The 21802-nt window shown below is 39.0% G+C and overlaps 1 protein-coding gene across 1 annotated transcript in view; it reads right to left on the bottom strand.

Moving 5' to 3' along the window:
• Positions 1–1488: 1488 nt before the first annotated feature.
• Positions 1489–21802, bottom strand: part of kdr (kinase insert domain receptor (a type III receptor tyrosine kinase)) — a 74117-nt gene continuing 53803 nt past the window's right edge. The window contains exons 20-30 of the mRNA XM_060824141.1: positions 20986–21074; positions 17470–17626; positions 15235–15332; positions 14475–14597; positions 13333–13444; positions 13132–13231; positions 12388–12493; positions 10782–10927; positions 9578–9671; positions 8680–8765; positions 1489–3827 (exon numbers count right to left, since the gene is read on the bottom strand). Coding sequence (XP_060680124.1) covers positions 3629–3827; positions 8680–8765; positions 9578–9671; positions 10782–10927; positions 12388–12493; positions 13132–13231; positions 13333–13444; positions 14475–14597; positions 15235–15332; positions 17470–17626; positions 20986–21074 — 1310 coding nt within the window. The 3' untranslated portion in view covers positions 1489–3628. The remainder of the gene's footprint in view (positions 3828–8679; positions 8766–9577; positions 9672–10781; positions 10928–12387; positions 12494–13131; positions 13232–13332; positions 13445–14474; positions 14598–15234; positions 15333–17469; positions 17627–20985; positions 21075–21802) is intronic.

Raw genomic sequence — 21802 nt, 5'->3', positions numbered from 1 at the left:
TTTCATTTACTTGTGATAGAGAAACAAGAGGATTGAGTACATGGAATTTTGTTTCTATTTATTTGTGGGGTGTGGGCATTTCTGGCTGAGTCAGCCCCTATTCCCCATCCCTTGAGAAAATTATGGTGAGATGTCTTAAGGAATCCCTGCAGTCCACGTGCTGTAAGCAGACCCACATTGCTGCTCAGCAAGGAATTCCAGGATTTTGACTGGTACCAGTGAAAGAACAGTGAAAACTTTCCAAGTCAGGACTGTGAGTGGTTTGGTGGGGAACTTGCAGGTGGTGGCGTTTCCATGTACTTGCTGCACTCATCCTTCGAGTTGGAAGTGGTCATGGGTTTGGAAGGTGCTGTATAAGATACTGTGAATTTCTGCAGGGCATCTTGTAGATGGTACACACTGCTGCTACTCAGTGACAGTGGTGGAGGGAGTGGATATTTGTTGGTGCTAATCAAGCGGGCTGCTTTGTCCAGGATGGTGTCAAGCTTCTTGAGTGTTATTGAAGCAGCACCCATCCAGGCAAATGGGGAGTCTGCCATCACACTCCTGACCTGTGCCTTGGAGAGGATAGATAGGTTTTGGAGAGTCAGGAGGTAAATAACTCAGTATTTCCAGCCTCTGACCTGCTCTTTTAGCCAGTGTTTTTAAATGGCGAGTTCTGTTGAATTGCTGGCCAGTCATAGCCCTAAGGATGGTGATGGTGATGATAATATCATTGAATTTTATGTCATGATGTTTAGATTGTCTCTTATTGGTAATGGTCATTGCCTGGCATTTGTGTGGCATGAATGTTACTTATCACTTTTCAGCCCAAGTCTGAGTATCATCCAAGTCTTGTTGCATTAGAACATGGACTGCTTCAGTATCTGAGGTGTCATGAATCCTATTGAGTTAGTTGCATGTGATTCACTGAACAGTGTATATTGTGTGAATGGGCATGGAAGTGCCAAACCTTGGCAAGGAGGCATGAGTGGCCAAGAGGTTGTTTGGTGTGCAAACAGTACTCCATCAGACTTGAGGTATACCTTCTGAACTTATCTGCCAAAGGGTTTCTCATGCAGCCTACGGTTTATGGTATATGATACCTTCAATGTGCAGTGAACATGATCCTTTAAGAACCTAGCCTTACTCCATGGAGCTAGTGGAGGAATAGGCCAGGTCTTTCTTCATGATTCAGCTGACCATGAAGAGATTGTTGAGTGTGGACTCATGATCCAAACCACCTGAACCTTTAGAAGAATCTCTCAAAAATCAGACAACCCATGAATAAAGCTGAGAATCCCAGAATCAGGAAAAGACTCTCAAGTCGACCCAAGTTTGTGGAAATCTGGCGAAAATCATCACATTGACAGGGAAAGGGACTCCGAACATTTTAGCCTGGCAGTTTTGATATCCAATTATCATGTGTCGATGAGAATATTTAGATTAACCTGTTATACAATAATCCAAAAGCCAAAACGTTGGGAATGTAATCACAAAATCTTCAAATATATAAAAAATGTTTATTAAAAATAAATTGCAGAAGTGAACCTTTTACACATTGTTCAATTCCTAAGAAGTCTAAAAAAACATATATAGACAAAATACTTTATTTACAGGCAACACAAAACACTTTTTGAGCTACAAGTGTGTATTTAGCTCAAACGTTTACACAACATTGAGGACACCAAATTTTCAGTTGTAAACCTGGGCAAGTTATTGTGGATCAGAATTATGCTACTAACAAATGAACTAACTGAAGCCTAGGGAAATAAATTTAACTGTCAGGCAGAAAACCAATTGTGGTGAATTACTTACAGATTAGATTACTTACAGTGTGGAAACAGGCCCTTTGGCCCAACAAGTCCACACCGACCTGCCGAAGCGTATACCACCCAGACCCATACTCCTACATTTACCCCTTCACCTAACACTATGGGCAATTTAGCATGGCCAATTCACCTAATCTCTCACCTCAATACCTGGCTTGCATTGAAATCGATTTTCATCATCTGACTATGGGGCAGATTCAGCCTTGATTGAATCAAATGGCAGAGAAGGCTTGAGGGATTACTCCTTTCCTTTATGGTCTTAAAAACAGTACATTGCTGTGGAAATGGGAATAACCATAGTGCTAAATTAACTGGTTGCAAAAATACCAGTGCATTCAGGTCATCGAGTAGCAGATTAGTGTGAGAAGTAAACTTTTGGTATTGTCTGTATGTTCCATCTAGAAGTGCAATGTCCAAAATCACAATATTCAAGAGATAGGTAGAAAAACTGGTCAAATGAACCACTTGATCCTCTCAATTTAAAGTTTAGTCCAGCAAGCAAGTTTACAACTTCAATTAATTCCCTTTAACATCACCAAATGATTCTACTATAAGACATTGGTTTCCTATAAGCTTATTGTTGAAAAACTGGATACAAATCTAAGTAACTGCAAAAACATAATATATGTATTTTACAAAAGTACAAGTTGCCTAGAGCAGATGTTTATTCATCTGTAATACTGTATCTTTCGAAATATTTCACTTTCGGAAAACTAAAGAGGGAACACAAGCTAAAATGAAAAGCCTTTCAAATATTCACTCCTTATAAAGTAATTTTGTTATAAAGAACCTTGCCTTTAAGAAATAGTACACTGATCACATTTTGGGTCTATTCCATGGTGATTGTGCAAACCATAACAAAGACTCTGAATATTCACATTCAAAAGTAGTAAAAGGACTGTATTTTGATCTATATATATATATTATAAAAGCACAATCTTCTCTCATTTCCAGTTCAATGCTTACATGTGTTTTTTTGGAAGCATTTTACTTTGATTGCCACTCGGGAAACAGTGTATGTACCACCAAATGAACCTTCCTTGGTTTACTGTTTACCCCCTTCAATCCAACATTCCTTGATCTGGCAGTAAGGACATGTACAGCATACAGCATACTCTTCAATTATTTGTATCTTATTATCTGTGTTCAATATATTACATTTATTTGTGAAAATGCATTCAACACTCAGGTGCTATAAATAGGTGCCGATCTATACTTCCTCTCTCACACTCTCTCTGCACACATACAAATGTCTAACTCGAGAGCTATCCATTGAACAGAGATGAAATATGACAATATAGGATTTATACATTCAGACAGTTTCATTTTCTATTAGGAACCCTGTCTTAAGTTACTAAGTAACTTTCAATTGTGCAGTGTTTCATTTAACTGTTGCCTTTCCTCAGCCTCGAATTGTTTGAAGTTTGATAGACAACTTGATGCAATGTCTTGTGGGAAGTGATGACCAACATCAATGTAACTGTCAAAGTTTGTCACTTTTTCTAAAGATCAATTCTGAAAGCCTTGTTTATTTCATGTGTGTTGGGTGACGGTCTATGTATTGGACAGCCAAAGCTGTATTTACAAGAACAAAGTGGAGTTAGTTTAGCAGTAGGTGTATTATTGACCACAAGTTACTCCACTGCTCTCATCTGAAATATAAAGATACCTCGTGTCAATCTGAATAACAGTTCCATTGTTTAGAACAAAGTTCATATTTTGACAATATTTTAGATAAAATATGTGGTAACTTTATTCAGTTAAGGCTTTGGTGAATTTGCTACAAGCTGGCATCCTCTGAGTGTTGAAGTGAATTCTTAAACAGGCGGAGCGCTATATCGAATGACAAGGTTGTAATCGGTCGGGAAGGTGCAGTAATTATCCTTGGTTTTTGCTTCTTCATTCGGATAAGGAACCGTGTCAGTGTCGTCAGAATGGTAACCTGACTGGTAGCCACTTGTCTGGTTGGAGCCATCTGATGACACAGACTCTTTACTTTTGCTAGGGATTAAAGCACTGTGGATAAACAAGATATATTTTACCATTTAGGTGCATCATTTAGAAATAGTGCAAATACAAAATTACAGTTGAGGAAGTCTACTTTGGCTTGTAAGTAAGTTGTAATGCAATCAGCTTTGCCTGGGCAAAGGTAGCTGAACAAATGGATGTTGTTTATACTACATGATCATCTACAAAACTCCTCTGATATGCACTAGGCCACACAGTCCTCCAACAATTCAGTCTCAGCAGCTTTGCCCATTCCATTTTACTTAAGGGCAATAGAAAAATCCCGAAGGAGTTCCCTTGATTCCTGCAGTTCACTGGTGTATAGCTCAGGCAAAGTACCTCAAATGGATATGATGCAAAACTTCAATTCTAAACAGACAAAAAGGCATCAAGCTAAAGATCTATTCTAAAAAAAAATGACATAATAAAAATCTAAGTGAAAAACTGTTCCAAAGGTATGATTGTTGAATAATTTCAAAACATGAGGCACAACAGTTTTAGGAATATATCTGGTGGTTGTCTACTTGTACTGCGCTCAAGTCTAAAGGTGTGCAGCATGACTTTACACAAATGTCATTGCCATTTCAGACTTCTTGGGGCAGCATCAAGCCCATGGAAGAATGAAAAATAATACCCAGCTCCGAACTGCAGGCCTCCCCAAGAATTCGCCCAAAGGAAAAATCAAGCACCAATTGGAGTTGAGGCCTGAGCACTGATGAGCCCAGCGTATAAAGACAGAACTTCGAACTCTCAACTGTTATTTTTGTTTATTACTTTTATTTCATCTGCTGCATTGTACCTAACCTAGTAGTGCTTCAGTCAGATAACTGTTTGTATAAGATGTGAAAATTTGCAGATTCACATAATTTTTATCGTGCGGCCTTATCCCAAAATGTAGATATAGTTATATATCAGTAAAATAAAGGTGAGTTACTGTTTGCAAAATGTTAGAGTCAGTATGAAAAAATAGCAATCTTTAAATGATAGAGGATAAATCAAATTAATAGGATGCAATAGTTACAATGGAATTTCCAAAAGGCCTTTGACAAGGTGCTGCAGAGGAGGCTGATAAACAAGCTAAGAGCTCAGAGTGTTATGGGCAAGGTATTGGCACAGATAGAGGACTAGCTGACTGGCAGAAGGCAGAGAGTGGGACTTTTTCAGGATGGTAACTGCTGACTAGTGAGTTCCATAGACTTCCTGCTCAGATAAAGAGTCATCTGGACTTGAGATGTTTACTTGCTCTCTCTCCACGGATCCTGGCTGACTCATTGTGATTTTCATCATTTTTTGTTTGCCTCAGGGGTCCGTGTTGGAACTACGACTTGACGTGTTACACATTAACAATCTGGATGAAGGAACTGAGGGCATTCTTGCTAAGTTAGCAGATGATACAAAGATAGCTGGAGGAAAAGATAGTGTTGAGGAAGCAAGGACAATGCAGAAGAACTTGGGAAAGATAGGAGAGTGGGCAAAGAACTGACAGATGGAATACAATGTGGGAAAATGTGAGAATATGCACTTTGGCAGGGAGAGTAAAGGTATAGACTATTTTCTAAATGGGAAAAGGCTTTGGACATCTGAAGTACAGAGAAACTTGGGAGGCCTAGTTCAGGATTCTTAGTTGGTAGTTAAGAAAGCAAATGCAATGCAAACATTCATTTCAAGACAGCTAGAATACAAGAACAGGGATGTACTGCTGAGATAGTACAAGGCTCTGGTTACCTGCATTTGGAATATTGTGAGAAGTTTTGGTCCCTGTAATATAAGGAAGGATATATGGGCTTTATAGGGGTCCACAGGAGGTTCACAAAAATGATGCCAGGGATGAAGGAGCGCAGTTGAGGGCCCTGGGTCTATATTCAATGAAGTTTAGAAGGAGTGGGGAGGGACGGGGATCTAATTGAAACTTACAGAATATTGAGAGGTCTTGGGAGAGTGGATATGGAGAAGATGTTTCCACTAATAGGAGAGACTAGGATTCAAGGACACAGCCTCAGAGTGATGGACGACCCTTTGGAACTGAGATGAGTCAGAGGGTGGCAACTCTGTGGAACTCATTGCCATAAAAGGCTGTGGAGGCTAAGCAATTGAGTGTATTTAAGACAGAGATAGATAGGTTCTTTATTGGTAAAGGGATCAAAGATTACATGCAAAAGGCAAAAGAATACAGTTGAGAAACATATTATTCATGATTAAATTGTGGAGAAGCAAAATGGTCTAATTCTATTTCTATATCTTATACTCTTACGGTTGCAATTTTTGAAATTCAGAAGGCCATTGATCCCAGACCTTATTTTAAGATTTAGGCTCCAAGAGCATAAGCTTTTGATCCCGACAAATATTCCAGAGTCAGTGGGAGTTTCTAATTAGACTGTACACGGTGAGTGTCTATTTCAGTAAGGGTGCAATCAAGAATGCCTATCATGTAAAAAGTGTTGAAAGTCCAATGTAGGTGCTTCCAAATCTAACACAACTTTAAAATGTGAAACTGCCTTCTTATTTCAGCAATTCAAGCCTTGTTATCAGCTTGAGCCCCCTCAGTAAACCTCATTTCTAGTGCTATCTGGTTTAACCAGATGTATTTCTCCCAATTGCACACACAGTGAAGGGCAGTCAGTGGGAATACTGATGTTCAAAGTCCTCACCACAGTAAATCCCAACAGTTCATTTCTTCGTAGGCACATCTGAGAACAATAGAGTTTCTGACACTAACAGGCCATTCAGAAAATTCTGACATGAAGATTGAACTCTAGATACCTAGGCTTAGTTTCTAACCTGCACATTCTTAACTACTATGACAACAGTATAGGACCAGAAGAAACAGGAGCAGAATTAGACCATTCAGCCCTATGAATCTGCTTGTCATTTGATCATAGTTGATGTGCTTCTCAACCCCATTCTCCTGCATTCTCCCATAACCCTTAATACCCTTACTAATCAAGAACCTACAGGTTATTCTACTATAATACGTATTTCATTAGTACGAATTCACTGCAATGCGTTTGATGAATTTGGGACACTGTTTCTAAAGCTCGAACTTTTAAAACATGTGTTAGCTGTAATGTGATTACACTTTAAGCACTGTATATAAAGCGTGATTTTTTTTAATATTATAGGATTGCACAGGAATGCAACCATCATGTTGTAGAAGAATGACTTGTATCTATCTTTGTCTTAGACACACTCAATGACTTGGCCTCCACAACCCTCTGCGGCAATGAGTTTCACAGATTCACCACCCTCTGGCTGAAGAAATTTCTCTACATCTCATATTTAAAAGGTCATCCCTTCACCCTGGGACTGTGACCTTGGGTCCAAGCATGTCAGAGAAGTCACAGAGGAAAATTATTTTCCAAAAATTCCCTCAGCTATTTAGAACAATCAGGATTACGGTTCAAATACCAGCTGAAGATTCTGGTTCCAAATCATTTAGTGAGCAAGTGGAGTAACGGGACTAAAATTGTTCTTTGGCAATGACACAAAATCAGTGATATTCAAATCGGCAGTCCATTTTGCATCCCTTGGGGAAGGAGATCCATGTGTTGAAAAATAGGCCATGATTCCTCAAGATAAATGGCTCTTGTGAAAGCTTGTCTGAACTAAGAATTTCTAACGTGGATACTAGGAGGATGTTTCCTCTTGTGGGCAAAACTAGAACTAAAACTAAGAGATATCTAAGTCTTCCTTTTTGAAAGACAGAGAGATTAAAGACATTATTTTCTCTCAGTGGCTTCATCATCTACAGAATTCTCCCCTTCTACAGAAAATAGTGGAGATTGAGTCATTGAATTTATTCCAAGCAGATCTAGGTATACTTTGGATAGTCAAGGGGATCTAGAGTTTTGGGATGCAAACAGGAAAATGGGTTTCAGACCATGACCAGGTCAACCATGATCTTATGGCCAAGTTGTCCTCTTATGTCCCATGTTTCTCATTGCCAAGGAAACTTGATCTGGCAATAAAATGGAATTGTCCATCAATTTTGTAGCAATTAGTTTGTGATAAAGCATTTATGGTACCTCTGAGAAACAGCAGAATTACATTGTACTGTTTTAATATGTTAGGATTCTAAAATCCATTTGTTTTTATCCACCAGATTGTGATATTGACTCCAAGCACAGTACATTCTAATCCCATTGGGAAATATATCAGATATCAAAGATTTTTGGCTCATTAGAAAACAATTTCCTTAAAACGGAGCTAATGCTGCCAAGATAAACCATATTTTTCTTTTCAGTTTTGTCCCATTATTCTAAACTCCAGAATTAGTAATGAGTGGATGTTGTTACCCTCCCACTGGGAAATATTGAGAAGGAACGGTGCAGCCGAAACAATGAAGGAAAGTAACCTTGGAATAAAAATGTAGAACAGCTTCTCGCTAGGACTGGAGGTGTCTTTAAAATTTCCAGTGTTGGGAAGTGGGTTGTGGTTAGCAAAATCTGCCTACTCCTTCCTAAAACTTATGACGCTCAATGAGTTCCACAGACATTTGCAGAACATCAGGTGTTTTACATAAAATGGGACAAAAAAACCATTTGTGTCACACATAACATAAAATTACATACTCAGCCTGCCAAAGGATTGGTTCAGATTGAGTGATAAGTATTTGTAATATTTCCTTGAACTATCAGGGGACATCTGCACATGTTAAGATTGTATCGTCAGTCAATTCTCAAAACACCTTTGAAGTTCAAAGTTACTGTCAGTGATACTCTCAGACAGAAACTCACTCTGACAAGGTGCCAAGCAAACTGGAGACTTGCATTAACCTCTTGACAAAAATGATGCACGATTCCACAGAATAATATTTTCTTCAGCAGAAAATTATTATAAACCACCATGGGTAGTGAGAGGTTACCTGAATGCCAAACTCTGACTCTGCCTTGTTTCCAGTGTTTGAAGTTCCTCTGATGTAAGTATCATGCCACTATCAGTCTGGTTATCCTAGTGAAGACAAAGCAGTTAGTGAAGACAAAGCAGTTAGTGAAGACAAATAAACTCTTAAGGATGCATGGACTACGAAAGGAGCAACATTCTCACTAAATCTGCTCCTTCCATAGGTCACACACAACATTCCTATCATGGATTCAATTTCCATCATGTGTTCTTCTGAAAGTTCTATCTAAGAATTTTGATTTTTAGAATCAAATATTCATGCACACTGACATTTCCAGCATTAACTTCTTACTTACTATCTTAGATATGTCAACTCACTCTCCATTCTCCACTTATTCATTAAAAATTTGAGACCAACTATATCATTTTGTATAGCTGTTCTTATCAATACATGTATTGCTGTCTCCACAGCTACCACTCCTTGTTGGAATCATGATGAATCTGCACCTCCAAGTTATTCACTGATTCAAACCTGTCAGTCTTTTATAATGCAATACTGTGTGGAATATTTCTCTCAACTAACAATGCTTTTGTTCTCATGATCGGGGCAACAGCAGCAGATCTTCAATTGTTACCCATCCCTACCTACCCTGAGAAGATGCTGGTGGGCTTTTTCTTTGAACCACTGCCATGTGGTGCTGACAATACTTCCATAATGTCTTAGCTTTGTTAATTTTGAATCTGTCCTCTTTATTTCTGTGTTCATAGTTCCAATTCAATATTTGCAAATATTTGTATATTATCCATGGATTATCTTCATAATCAACCATTTATCTTAATCCATTAAGAAATAAGTGAGAAGACAGACATTTAATTACTATTGGGAAAATGAAGAGCTAATTCTATGCATCTATATGTACCTCTTGCACAATGACAGTTGTTTGCTCCACTGGTATTTCATCAAATGTTTTAACACTCTCAGGCCTGTTTCGCTTTTTACTGCCATTCAAGTATCTAGAAAAAGAAACAAAAACATATGCTCTGAAAAGTTAGAAAAAATTTATTCAACAGACATCATTGTAGCAATGTCTCAAATAGCAGATATGGGTACAATTCGTCCTTAGGTTAACTTATGTAAAATGTGGTTCTCCAATTCAGCATTTCCAGAAAAGAAACTCACAAAGGGTGCATCTCAGGCTAGTACCTGTGATATTAGAACAAAAGGACTCAATTTCTGAAGGTTCCTTGCTGTAAGCATTAGACTCCAAAGGGTACACTAAAACATTGAATCATCTTGTAATCCTGTGGCTTCCCAGACAAATAACTTAATAACAGTACATCTCATTGCCCAGGACTCTGGTCTCACTAGCAATACCTACCACTCACTGCTTCATAAAGTGTCCTTTGTTTTGTTTCCTTAGAGTTGGTCACCCTGCTGGAAAACCCAAACATGATTTCACTTGTAGAGGGGCTTGATTCAAGTGTGTGCCAACTGGAACAACACAAGTCACCCTCAACAAGCTGTCACTAGAGCACGCATTGCAATATGCCCAACATCCCAAAAAGAGCTCACAATCCTGCCAGCACTTGCCAACAGTGGCCAAAACGTGAGAAATAGGAGTAGGGGGTAGACTGTTTAATCAAGTGATCCCAAAACTAACGCAGACACTCTGTGCAGTCAGAAAAAGAAATCACATGTACCCACAGAGCTGTTATTTGAGGAGCAAAGAAGGGCCAAGGATTTTCAGCCTGTGATATTTGAAGGTAACAGCATCAAACATTACCTATTGTAATTGTCAACAGCTGCAATAAACACCTTACTGACAGGGATCTATCAGCTAGTTATTTTGCTACTTATTGTAATTTATAGTTCCTTTCTGATCAACTGGTGCATTGTTTTATTGCTATTTATTTCACACTTTGAATTTTATCAACTTTTGGAAAGTTTCCATAATTTTTTCATTTATTGTCCAGTGTTATGTCCCGTAACTGTTCTGTTTAATCCTCTGAGCTGAGTGAAAAATCAAATAAATTGGCTCAGCACCGTTTCCTCTCATTTTCCTTCTGTTCGCAAACACATGAAGACTGCCTTCAGAAGTGATAGAATGACAATCAGGTAATTACCGTATTCCTGCTGTGTTGTCATAGTGGAATTTTGGATCACACCCTTCCTGTTCTTCTGTACAGGAAGCAGGTGAAGTTGGCAGAGAAAGCCCGGAATCATCTTCAATGGTCAGTGACATGTTCAGCGGAATATAGTCCTTCCCATCCTAATAATTGCAGGAGAGGCATTTTATGCTTTTTGTAGATATTGTTTGCAGATCAAAAGCACAGAATCAAAAACAATGTAAAGTCACAATTATTTAAGGCAGAAGAGGAAGAATTTCTTGGCTGGGAAGGTTGTAAATTGGGAATTGTTTACCTTGTAGGGTTCTATGGTTGAATCATTAAGTATATTCAAAAGGTAGATAAATAGGCTTTTACTTTGTGAGGGAATAGGGTTATGGGTAAAAGGCAATTTTGAGTTGACATCGAATGTTGAGTTGACGATTATCAAATTAGGCATATCTTATTGAATGGTGGAGATGACTCAATGGGCTGAATGGCCTAGTTCAGTTTGAATATCTTTTGGTCTTATTGTCTGCTTGCTACTTTAAACCTGTATTAAGGATTGACAAGCTACATTCCAGTATTCTTTTTGATTCCACATGACCTGATATCTAGGCAATTTATTTACTAATAAATTAGACTTCTGCGACTTTGGAGAATTATTTGGATTTATTTTTGGTACAATAATTGCAATCAATGGCTAAAATATTATTCAAGTATAAAAGGTAAAAGGTAGCATTATTAAGAACATTCACACGAAGGGAGTTTTATAAACTAAATAATTGTGTTATTTAGTTTACACGTTACATTTTTGATTTGGGTTACACTGCAATTACACCTCTGGCTGAGATTGTGTTTCTTTCAAATAAAATACAGATTCCAAAAACAACACAGAATGTGCTCTGGATAGAGGACAGCAATGTCCATCATCAGGAGAGACTCGGCACTCATTACTGACCGAGCTGGCAAAGTCTTAAAGGACAGTCTCTAGACTGGGGCTGTGACAGGTGGTGAGGGAACCAAGAGGAACAAATATATTCAACTTCTTCGATGCGTTGGTGGTGGAGGACGTGAATGCTGAAGATGGTGGAATGGGTGACCAATCACATAGGCTGCTTTCTCCTGGATGGTTTTGAGCTTTTTGAATATTGTTGGAGCTGCACTCAGCCAGCAAAGGGGAAAGACTTCCATCATACTCCCAATTGGTACCTTGTAGATGGTGCAGAGACTTTGGGAGTGAGGAGGTGAGTCATTTACCACAGAATTCCCAGAATTTAATTAAGTCTGCTGGAGCAGGCAAGGTGGCCAGCAGACTCAGACAATCATATGGACAGCCACATGCCTGATCGTCGGAAATGGGAAAGCTGGTCCTTATTAAAATGAGGCAGAAACTTCCAGCTAGTGGTGGGAAGGTAATTAGGCTCATTAACAAGCTATGTGAAACTAATTATCTCTAGGTCCATTAGGAATTCATGAAGCCTCAGGGATTTACAAGATTCCAACATGCCGACAGACAGCCACCCACGTTTGTCAATGGTTTACCAGGAGGAACTGCTGTTGTTACAGAAAATCAACGGAAGTTATTTTGCAGTGCAAACACATTTCACAAATATATACTTACCCGCTGAGCACTTGCTTGCAGTAAGTTTCCAAGGTGCTCCACTAGTTCAGAAAAGACTGGTCTTACTTTGTAGTCCCCATGCCAACAGTCCAGCATTGTCTGATAGCTGACGGGACAGAACAATCAGGATGTTCAAAATTTATTCAGATACCACATGAAGTAAGGTAGTCAAAGGGACCTGTTGGTGTTTTACATTTAGTCTTGCAATGCCCTTGAACATACTGTCATATGCAACTCTGTCACAGAACTTCATGTTTGAATCCCTCCAATCAGGTTCCCTCCAATCGAATCTACTTAGGCCAAAATCAAGCTAATCCATTGTCTGCGACACAATTCTACAAAATCAGCTTAATCATTGGAGAATAAACAATATTGAGTGTATATTATCTATGCTGAAAATGTGTTGCTGGAAAAGCGCAGCAGGTCAGGCAGCATCCAAGGAGCAGGAGAATCGACGTTTCGGGTATGAGCCCTTCTTCAGGAATCCTGAAGAAAGGCTCATGCCCGAAACATCGATTCTCCTGCTCCTTGGATGCTGCCTGACCTGCTGCGCTTTTCCAGCAACACATTTTCAGTTTTGATCTCCAGCATCTGCAGTCCTCACTTTCTCCTGTATTTTATCTATGTATTGAATTTCAGAATCGTGCGATTGAATGAATTTTGTCCCAGTGCATAACAAATGCCATGGCTCTGTTAGAGAGAATCTAGAGAAGGAAACTAGAGAACGGAAATACTATGACTTACATTTCTGCAGATGCATATTCAGGACATCGCATTCGTGTGCCATCTTTCAGTCTTTGACAGAATTCTTCATCAATCTGAACACCAGGATATGGGGAGGCACCTAGGAGTTGAGTAAGATGGCACATTAGTTTCACTGAGATATAAGCACTCTTTTTAAAACTTTTCCCAAAAACATTTTTCTGAAGAACTGGAAGCACTTACCCAATGAAAATATTTCCCAAAGTAGAACCCCAAATGACCACACATCACTCTGTGTTGTATAAACTTTATCAAAGATGGTCTCTGGGGCCATCCATTTAAGAGGTAGCCGTGCCTAGAAAAGAACATGTTCCGAGTTTAAATAAACATTCTCACCTAAATATTCCAAAAGGTGACTTTAAGTTACATTATTTTATATCCTAAAGATATCTGATATATCATTCATCAGTATGTTTCATAGAATTAAAACTATCAATTGTGTGTTATTGAACTTTACACCACAGAAGCTTCTCAGGAAAGGCTGTATTGAAAGGGTCTATTTTAAGAATTGATTAGACTTACAGTTTGGAAACAGGCCCTTCGGCCCAACAAGTCCACACCGACCCGCCAAAGCGCAACCCACCCATACCCCTACATTTACCCCTTACCTAACACTACGGGCAATTTAGCTTGGCCGATTCACCTGACCCGCACATCTTTGGACTGTGGGAGAAAACCGGAGCACCCGGAGGAAACCCACGGGGAGAACGTGCAAACTCCACACAGTCAGTCGCCTGAGTCGGGAATTGAACCTGGGTCTCAGGCGCTGTGAGGCAGCAGTGCTGACCACCGTGCCGCCCACTATTCCTAGTGGACAGATCTTACTGCAGAGAGGGCGCATGAATAAATCAAAGGCATTGGCCCTTGTGTACTTTGCTATAAAAACAATATTTTATAAAATATCACTATTATTGGATTATTATACTACTAATGTTGATTTAAATGAGTGAGGTCTGCAGTATTGGTCACTGCCACAAGAGGACTCAATAGAATATATTTTAGTTTTCAGTGCTCAGACATATATTTGGTTTACTTTTGTTACAGTCACATAGGACACCATTTGACCCTTAATAAAGGTTCTTTTGAGACTGTGACGTGTGCAGATAACAATTTTATTTTATAAATCTTATTTTATAACCAGCTCCATGTCCACTTCTTAAATTTCCATGGTATTAAGATCAATCAGGTTTATAATATATGGGCAATCTGATTCAGAAATTACTATAATTTTTACATATACATGATGAGAATTTCTCCATTAAGATTACTGAGCTGCAATTTAACAACTGTGTAATATTTGCAGAATTTAATTCTCATATACTTACATCTCCTTTTCTCACATAATCTGGGTCTTTATAAACATCTCGAGCCAATCCAAAGTCACAAATCTTCACCACATTGTTCTCCGACAAGAGAATATTGCGTGCTGCTAGATCCCTGTGAATACACTGAAAAGGGGAATAGAAACTTATTGATCTTGTCTTTTTTTCTATTTATCATTTATTCACAGTGTCTTTCTCATGAGGCATGTATGATCTCTTCATCATTCAGAGCTGAAAATGTGTTGCTGGGAAAGCGCAGCAGGTCAGGCAGCATCCAAGGAGCAGGAGAGTCGATGTTTCGTGCATGAGCCCTTCTTCCTCACTTTCTCCTCTTCATCATTCATACAACCACTAAACTAGTAAATAGTGGTGTCATTGGCTGAGAGAAATCTTTTGTTTGCAGCAAAAGTAATTATTGTTGCTCTTAAAAGAAGTCAGGGCACTTGGTTGTACAGAACAATGTAAATCTTGAATTTTTTTTGCAATGAGTATTTGAAAGTCAGCAGCCAGTTTTACCTCTCTCTTGGCTTTTATTTCCATAGAAAGCAAATGTAAAACAAGTTGTCAACTTGCTATCACTCATTGCATCAAGTCAGCATTGACCCCAAGTCATTTAAAAGAAGGCAGTATCATGGATAAAATGTACTTAGAAAGGTAAATGCATTTGTTGAAGGTTTGTTATCTCATGCATTGTATATGAATTACAAGAATTATGTGTTTTTGAGATGAATAAAATGTGAGGTCATAACATGTTTTTTTTCACCTTTCGTGATGCCAGAAACTCCATTCCCCTGGCTACCTGGAAGCTGTAAGAGATAAGGTCCTCCATTGTCACCCAGTTCTTGTAGAGGTCATCTGCAACTGTAAGAAACAAAAGTGAGTTGGTGGAGCTTTATCAAAATGGTACTTTTACTTTAAAGCACATTGATGTGCTTTATTTTACGTACCAACGGGAAAACTCCATTTGTTCTTATCTTCACCAGTCTACCTCTACCATGCATCTGTCCATGTCAGTATCAGTAGGGGTGCCCACCGCACAGACCTTATGGAGACAAGGTTCCATCTTCGCAGTGAGGATACCCTCAGTCATGTTGTATGGCACGATCACTGCGCTAAATGGGCTCAACTTTGAACCAATCTAGCAACTTAAAACTGGTCACCCATGAGGTGCTATGGGACATCAGCAGCAGCTTTTTGTTTAACTGCAATCTATAGCATCATGATTCAGCATATCTCTCAATCAACCATTACCATCAGGTTGGGAGATCAACCCTGAAGAGTGCAGGAGGGCATGCCATCAGCTGCAACAGGCATACTTAAAAGTAAGGTGTTAACCTGGTGAAACTACCACACAGGACTAATTGTCTGACAACAACTCACCAGAACGAAGGTCCCAATACCCAGCATGAGCAAAACCAATGGAGTGTACAAAATCCTATGCAAGGACTGCACAAAACACTACATAGGACAAACAGGAAGACAGCTAATGACCCGCATCTATGAACACAAACTAGCCACGAAACGACACGTACAGCTATCCTGAATAGCCACACATACAGATGACAAGCTACATGAATTTGCCTGGGACAACACTACTATTATAGGACAAGCCAAACAGAGAACAGCCAGGGAATTCCTAGAGGCATGGCACTCATCCACAGATTCAATCAATAAGCACATCGACCTGGACCCAATATACCGTCCACTGCAATGGACAGCTGGAACTGACAACCGGAAGCGGCTGATTCAAACCACTACAAATGCCAGAGGAAAGATCACAGAAGCGCTTCACAGGAGGCTTCCAAGCACTGAGGATGTCACCTAGACAGGGGACGAAACATCTGCAACACAAATTCCCAGCTCGGTGAACAGAACCACAACATCGAGCACCCGAGTTACAAATCTTCGCACAAACTTAGATCTAAGCTCTCCAGTGGTGATGGACAATTAAACATCTCAAATGGACGCTTGATAACTATCCCCATCCTCAATGGTTGGGGGAGCCCAGCATATGTGCAAAAGAAAAGGCTGAAATATTTACATCTATCTTCAGTCAGAAGTGACGAGTTAACAATCCATCTTGACTTACTCCTGATCCCTAGCATCAGAGATGCCAGTCTGCATTCAATTTGCTTCACACGACATACTATGAAGAAATGTCTGATGGCACTGAATACTGCAAAGGCTATGGGCCCTGACAACATCTGGCAATAGTACTGAAGAATTGAACTTTAGAACTAGCCCCTCACCAAGCTGTTCCAGTGCAGCTACAGCACTGCCATCTACAATGTGGAAAATCTGCATGGTGTGACCTATGTATGAATAGCAGAGAAAGATCTAATGTGGTCAATTCTTGCCCTGCCAGTCTACTGTTAATTATTTGTAAAGTGTTGGAAAGAAGTATCAATCTTCTTTCATTCCCTTCACCACAAATGCACAGTGAGCAACATTTACAAATGCACTGCAGTAACTAACCAAGTATCCTCCAGCAGCATTTTCCATATCCATGACCTCTACCATCTGGATGGTCAAGGCACCCTTTATAAGGGAACACCACCAACTGTAAGCTCCCCACCAAGTCACAGACCATCCTGACTTGGAACTACATTATTGTCCCTTCACTGTCATTGGGTCAAATTCCTGAAGCTCTCTTCTTATCAGTGCACTGGGTGTCACTGCAGCCCAAGGATAAGAAGGCAGCTCACCCCCACCTTCTCAGTTAGGGTTAGTTAATATCTGTTAGCCATGCCAACAATACCCACATCCTAGGAACAAATAAAAAAAAACTTCAAATCACAATTTATCTACACTTATCAGAATCAATATTCAATTATCAAGCTGCTATTTGCAAATGGCTTCATCCATTACTTCAGTAAGAACATTTCACATAAAATGATTATTTTTTTCATGCAAAGAATTTCATTGCTTCTTCGAAATTTCGTAAATTAAACAAAGATGTCCCATCAGATAGACCTGTGGAAATGAGGTCAACTTTTACCTTCCTCCTCCTCCACATCACTCAGTGATTTCTCTTCTGCAAATCCAGAACTGGTGGAGCTCTCACTACTTGCAATGCTGTCTAATCGCCGTTTAAACTCGCTCTCCATCTCAGCATAATCCTTTTCTTTTACCTGTCTTGACTTCAGTGCTTTGCTCTGTAACAAGAAAAGAATAAAAGTGTAAATGAGTAAAGAGAACATGGTATACAATATCTACAAAACTTATGCAATACATGCAAGAGTATGATAACCTAACAACAAGATGTCTGTTGAAATTAGTGGGCATTGAACAGTAAGATAAGCATCGCTGGACCTGAGAATCTGTTCTCAGCTCTCTGTTTCTATGTTGAAGCAGGGGAATGTTGAATATGCTGCTGCCTGTGATGAATTCTCTATCTCAGATTGTTTCAAAATGGATCATAATTGATTACAATTATTGAGCACTTGCAGAAATTGCTGATAACTTTTATGTGGTGTTAAAGATTTGCCACCATTGTTGAGTGCCTGTCATCTGGCCATCTTTTGATATGACTCAGTCACATAGGAATTCTGTTGGCAGAATTTTCATTAGACTGAAGACAATGGGATCATGAAAGGGCAATGAACAGAGGGTAGCCTGGAAACATAGTTCTTCTGTTTTCTGATTTCATTGTTTTCAATGGGGGACTGCCAACTTTATTGTTCTAACTGACATACAATTTGTTAGAGTGACAAAAAGAATCTAATATTTCCATGTGTTTTTTCTTAATGAATTTATCCATTTTTACTTACTGAGTTACATAATAACAATATTTGCTTAACCATTAAAATTTCCATTTATATAATACCTTTAACATTATATCAGGGGAGCTGATGATGTAGTCGTAAATCACGGGACTAGTAAACCAGAGACCCAAGCTAATAACTATTGGTATATTGCTAAACTCTTAATCAAGAGACCCAGGTAATTATCTGGGAACCTGGATTCAAATCCTGCCATGGTAGATGGTGGAATTTGAATTTGAATGTGGAATTAAGATTCAAATAATGGCCATGGAACTATTGCCAATTGTCAGGAAAAAAAGCCCATCTGGTTTACTAATGCCCTTTAGTGAAGGAAATCTGTTTTACCTGGTCTGGCTTACGTGTGATTTTAGACCCACAGCAATATAGTTAATTCTTAACTGTCCTATGGGGAATTGGCTGTGAATGCTGGCCTAACCAGTGATTCCCACATCCTGTGAATTAATTTTTAAAAAAATAGTCTGGGAACAAGTGTTCCAATCCCATCACGGTAGATGGTGAAATTTGAATTGAATAAGAAAACTCTGGAATTTGAAGCCAGTCTAATGGCAACCATGTAATCATTGTCATAAAGGCCCATCTGGTTCACCAGTTTCTTTTAGGGAAGGGAACTTTCTATCCTTGTTTGGCCTACATGTGACTTCAGATCCACAACAATATGTTTGTCCCTTAATGACCCTTTTAAATGGCTGATAAAGTCAATCCGTTCAAAGACAATTAAGACTTTGCCAGTGATGCCCACATTCCATGCAATGGTTGAAAAGAAACTGGTTGAAGAGGTAGGTTTTAAGGAGTGTCTTAAAACAAGAGAGGGCAGTGGAGAGGCAGACACAAAGCAAATTTCACAAATTTGGAGCTTAGATGTTGAATGTCAACTGTGCAATCAGGATACACTCGAGGTCAGAGTTGAAGGAGTGCACAAATCTCAGGGGATTGTAAGGCTGTAAGAGATTACAGAGATAAGAAGGGGGAGGCCAGTGAAAGTTAGAACATGAGGATAAGAATTTTAAAATCAAGATCTAGGTCAAAATCAAAAGTAAGAATGCAAACACTGAATGTTTAAAGACATCTATTGATCAGACCATTCTGTTAAAAACTCCAAAAGACAGGAATTATCACATTCTGAAAATCAAGCTAATGTAATTGTGTTTTTGAACTCCAAATCATTTATGTAGTTCAGGAATAAAAGCAACCCAATAACGTTTCCTTTCAAATGTGATTGATAATATTTCTCCAAACATAACATTCTCCTAACTGGCAGCCACTGCTTCCTTACCATTCAGAAAAGAAGTCTGTCCACATTTTGGGTCTTCCAAGGTAACCATCACATGAGATTTGGAACTTACTCAAAGGTATTCCAGCACAAACATTGTGGTCGGTCTGAAGGACCTTCTTCTGAGCAGTATCATTCTATGATTCCATGAAATATTGGCATATATTGCGTAAGACATTCCCTTTTTCACTTATCTCATGTCTTCAATTTGAGTTGTTTGTCATTTAGTAACTCATTATCATAGGGATAATGGCCAAATTTGTTCCTCTAGGTCAGCTCTATCATTCTGTCGATTATTGAGACAGGATCTGAAGACCTATTGTGTAAATCTTGTCAAATTATGTTATTTTTTAAATTCATTATCTCCGAATTCTCTTTCGAAAACTAATTTCCCCCAAATTTTGCAATTTCTCAGTTTCAATATACATGTTCAATCAGTCAATCTGAACAATTAAGCGAACAGGTTAGGAAACATGTATATTTATTATAAGCAAAGTATAGGGTGTCTTCTTCCCCCAGCACTGAATGATGTGGCCATTGGAAGTTGGGAGAACTGTGTCCAATGTCCAGTGAGATGATTCCCACCATCAAGATCAAAAAGCACCATTTTCCAACCAAGTGTGAATAGTGAGATGAGATTCTCATAGCAGGGAGCCTATTTGTATGGATTAGCATGTACTAATATTTTTATTATTACTTCACCTCCCCTCATTAATATGTAGTTTCCCAATCTGCCAGCCACTGGATAGAAACTAGACAGTGACCATTCCTGACATGAATGTTAGAGCAGTAACTTGGTGGTTCCAGCTCACTGCTTGCCCTTTTGGAACCTCTATTAGTCATCCACATCTCAGGGCACTCTCCATCGGCAGTAACTACATGCAATCACATCCAACAGGATATCCAGAGACCTTAACACATCATCCAACCTGACACTCTGGTTGACTATGTACTGGAAGTGTTCAGCAACATAGGAAATGCCACCTTTGGGTGAGATTTTAAATCAAGGTCTGGTCTAACATCTCAGGAATAAAAATTCAAAAGGCAACATCACTAAAAACAGATGATCTGGTTACTACCTCATCCCCACTTATGGGACAATGCCGTGAGTAGATTGGCTGACATGTTTTTTTACATTACACAGGTGACTACACTGTAAAAGTAATTTACTGGCCATGAAGAATATTTGGTAATTTTAAGATAATGAAATTCAAAATGGAAGTTCTTTCTCTCAATTAACCCAGAGTTGGGGGCCTCTGTGAGCACTGCAACTGTGCCTCTTTGAAAACAGGAGTACGTAATAAATAAAACAAAGATGCTGTAAGTATGAAAGATGAACAGAAATTGGTGGTGAAACTCAGCAAATCTAGCAGCATGTCTGGTAAGAAAGCAGAGTTAACGTTTTGAGTCCGGTGATTCTTCATCAGAATCCGTGGAGCGTAGAGAAGTATGGATTCACCTTGTAGGGGATATAGTTGCTTCGCTTGCTTCTCAAGTAGTTTGATAAATTCCCATACTTGCAAAACTCAACAATCACCATCAAAGGTCCTGGAGTTAGAACAACACAGTTAACAATATTAATGGCTTGCCAGAAATGCACCATCACAATTGAAAAAAATATTATTTCATAGTACATACTGTTTATTGTTTACACAAATTATCAATGAAATGAATGAATTAGCTTCATCAATGCAAATCCAGGGAACTATTCTATTGTAGTATTTCTGATTTGTCTATTAGTAACACTGCAGTTAACAACTATTTTAAAAAAAACTCATCAGACACTATATTAGATTGCTGGGGAGAGGACACCAGTTCACAATGTTAATGGTTTGGATTTCATAAAAGACTGGCAAAGGAACCCAACAATCAGTGGAAAATCATCAAGGTGTTGCTAGTTGGAACTGGCTATAATACATGTCCAGAATTACACATGTCAGTGCCATTAAATGAATTGCGGCTTTTCACTTAGCACAATGTCAGTTCTTCACTTGAGAACACTCTTGCCTCTTCATCACAAGGCTTGACATCTTGGAAACGAAGGCTGACACTCAGTGCAGTACCATACATATGCTGCAGCAGCAGATGTGCCTACTCAGGTGGGTATAAAAGATCATAATATTGCTTGGTTCGTACAGAACAATGAAATCAAGATTAAAAGCTTTGACTTTATGTCTCCTTTGAGCAATCCCATCCTATATTTTGAAGGAAGAACAGAGGAGGTAGGTTTAGGTGGATATGTATCACTCAATTAACATTGCAAAAACAAATTAGCT

Source organism: Hemiscyllium ocellatum, chromosome 1, assembly GCF_020745735.1.
Source record: "Hemiscyllium ocellatum isolate sHemOce1 chromosome 1, sHemOce1.pat.X.cur, whole genome shotgun sequence".
Lineage (NCBI taxonomy): Eukaryota > Metazoa > Chordata > Chondrichthyes > Orectolobiformes > Hemiscylliidae > Hemiscyllium > Hemiscyllium ocellatum.
The sequence above is the reverse complement of the archived record's forward strand: the minus strand, read 5'-3'. Positions and strand labels throughout refer to the sequence as shown.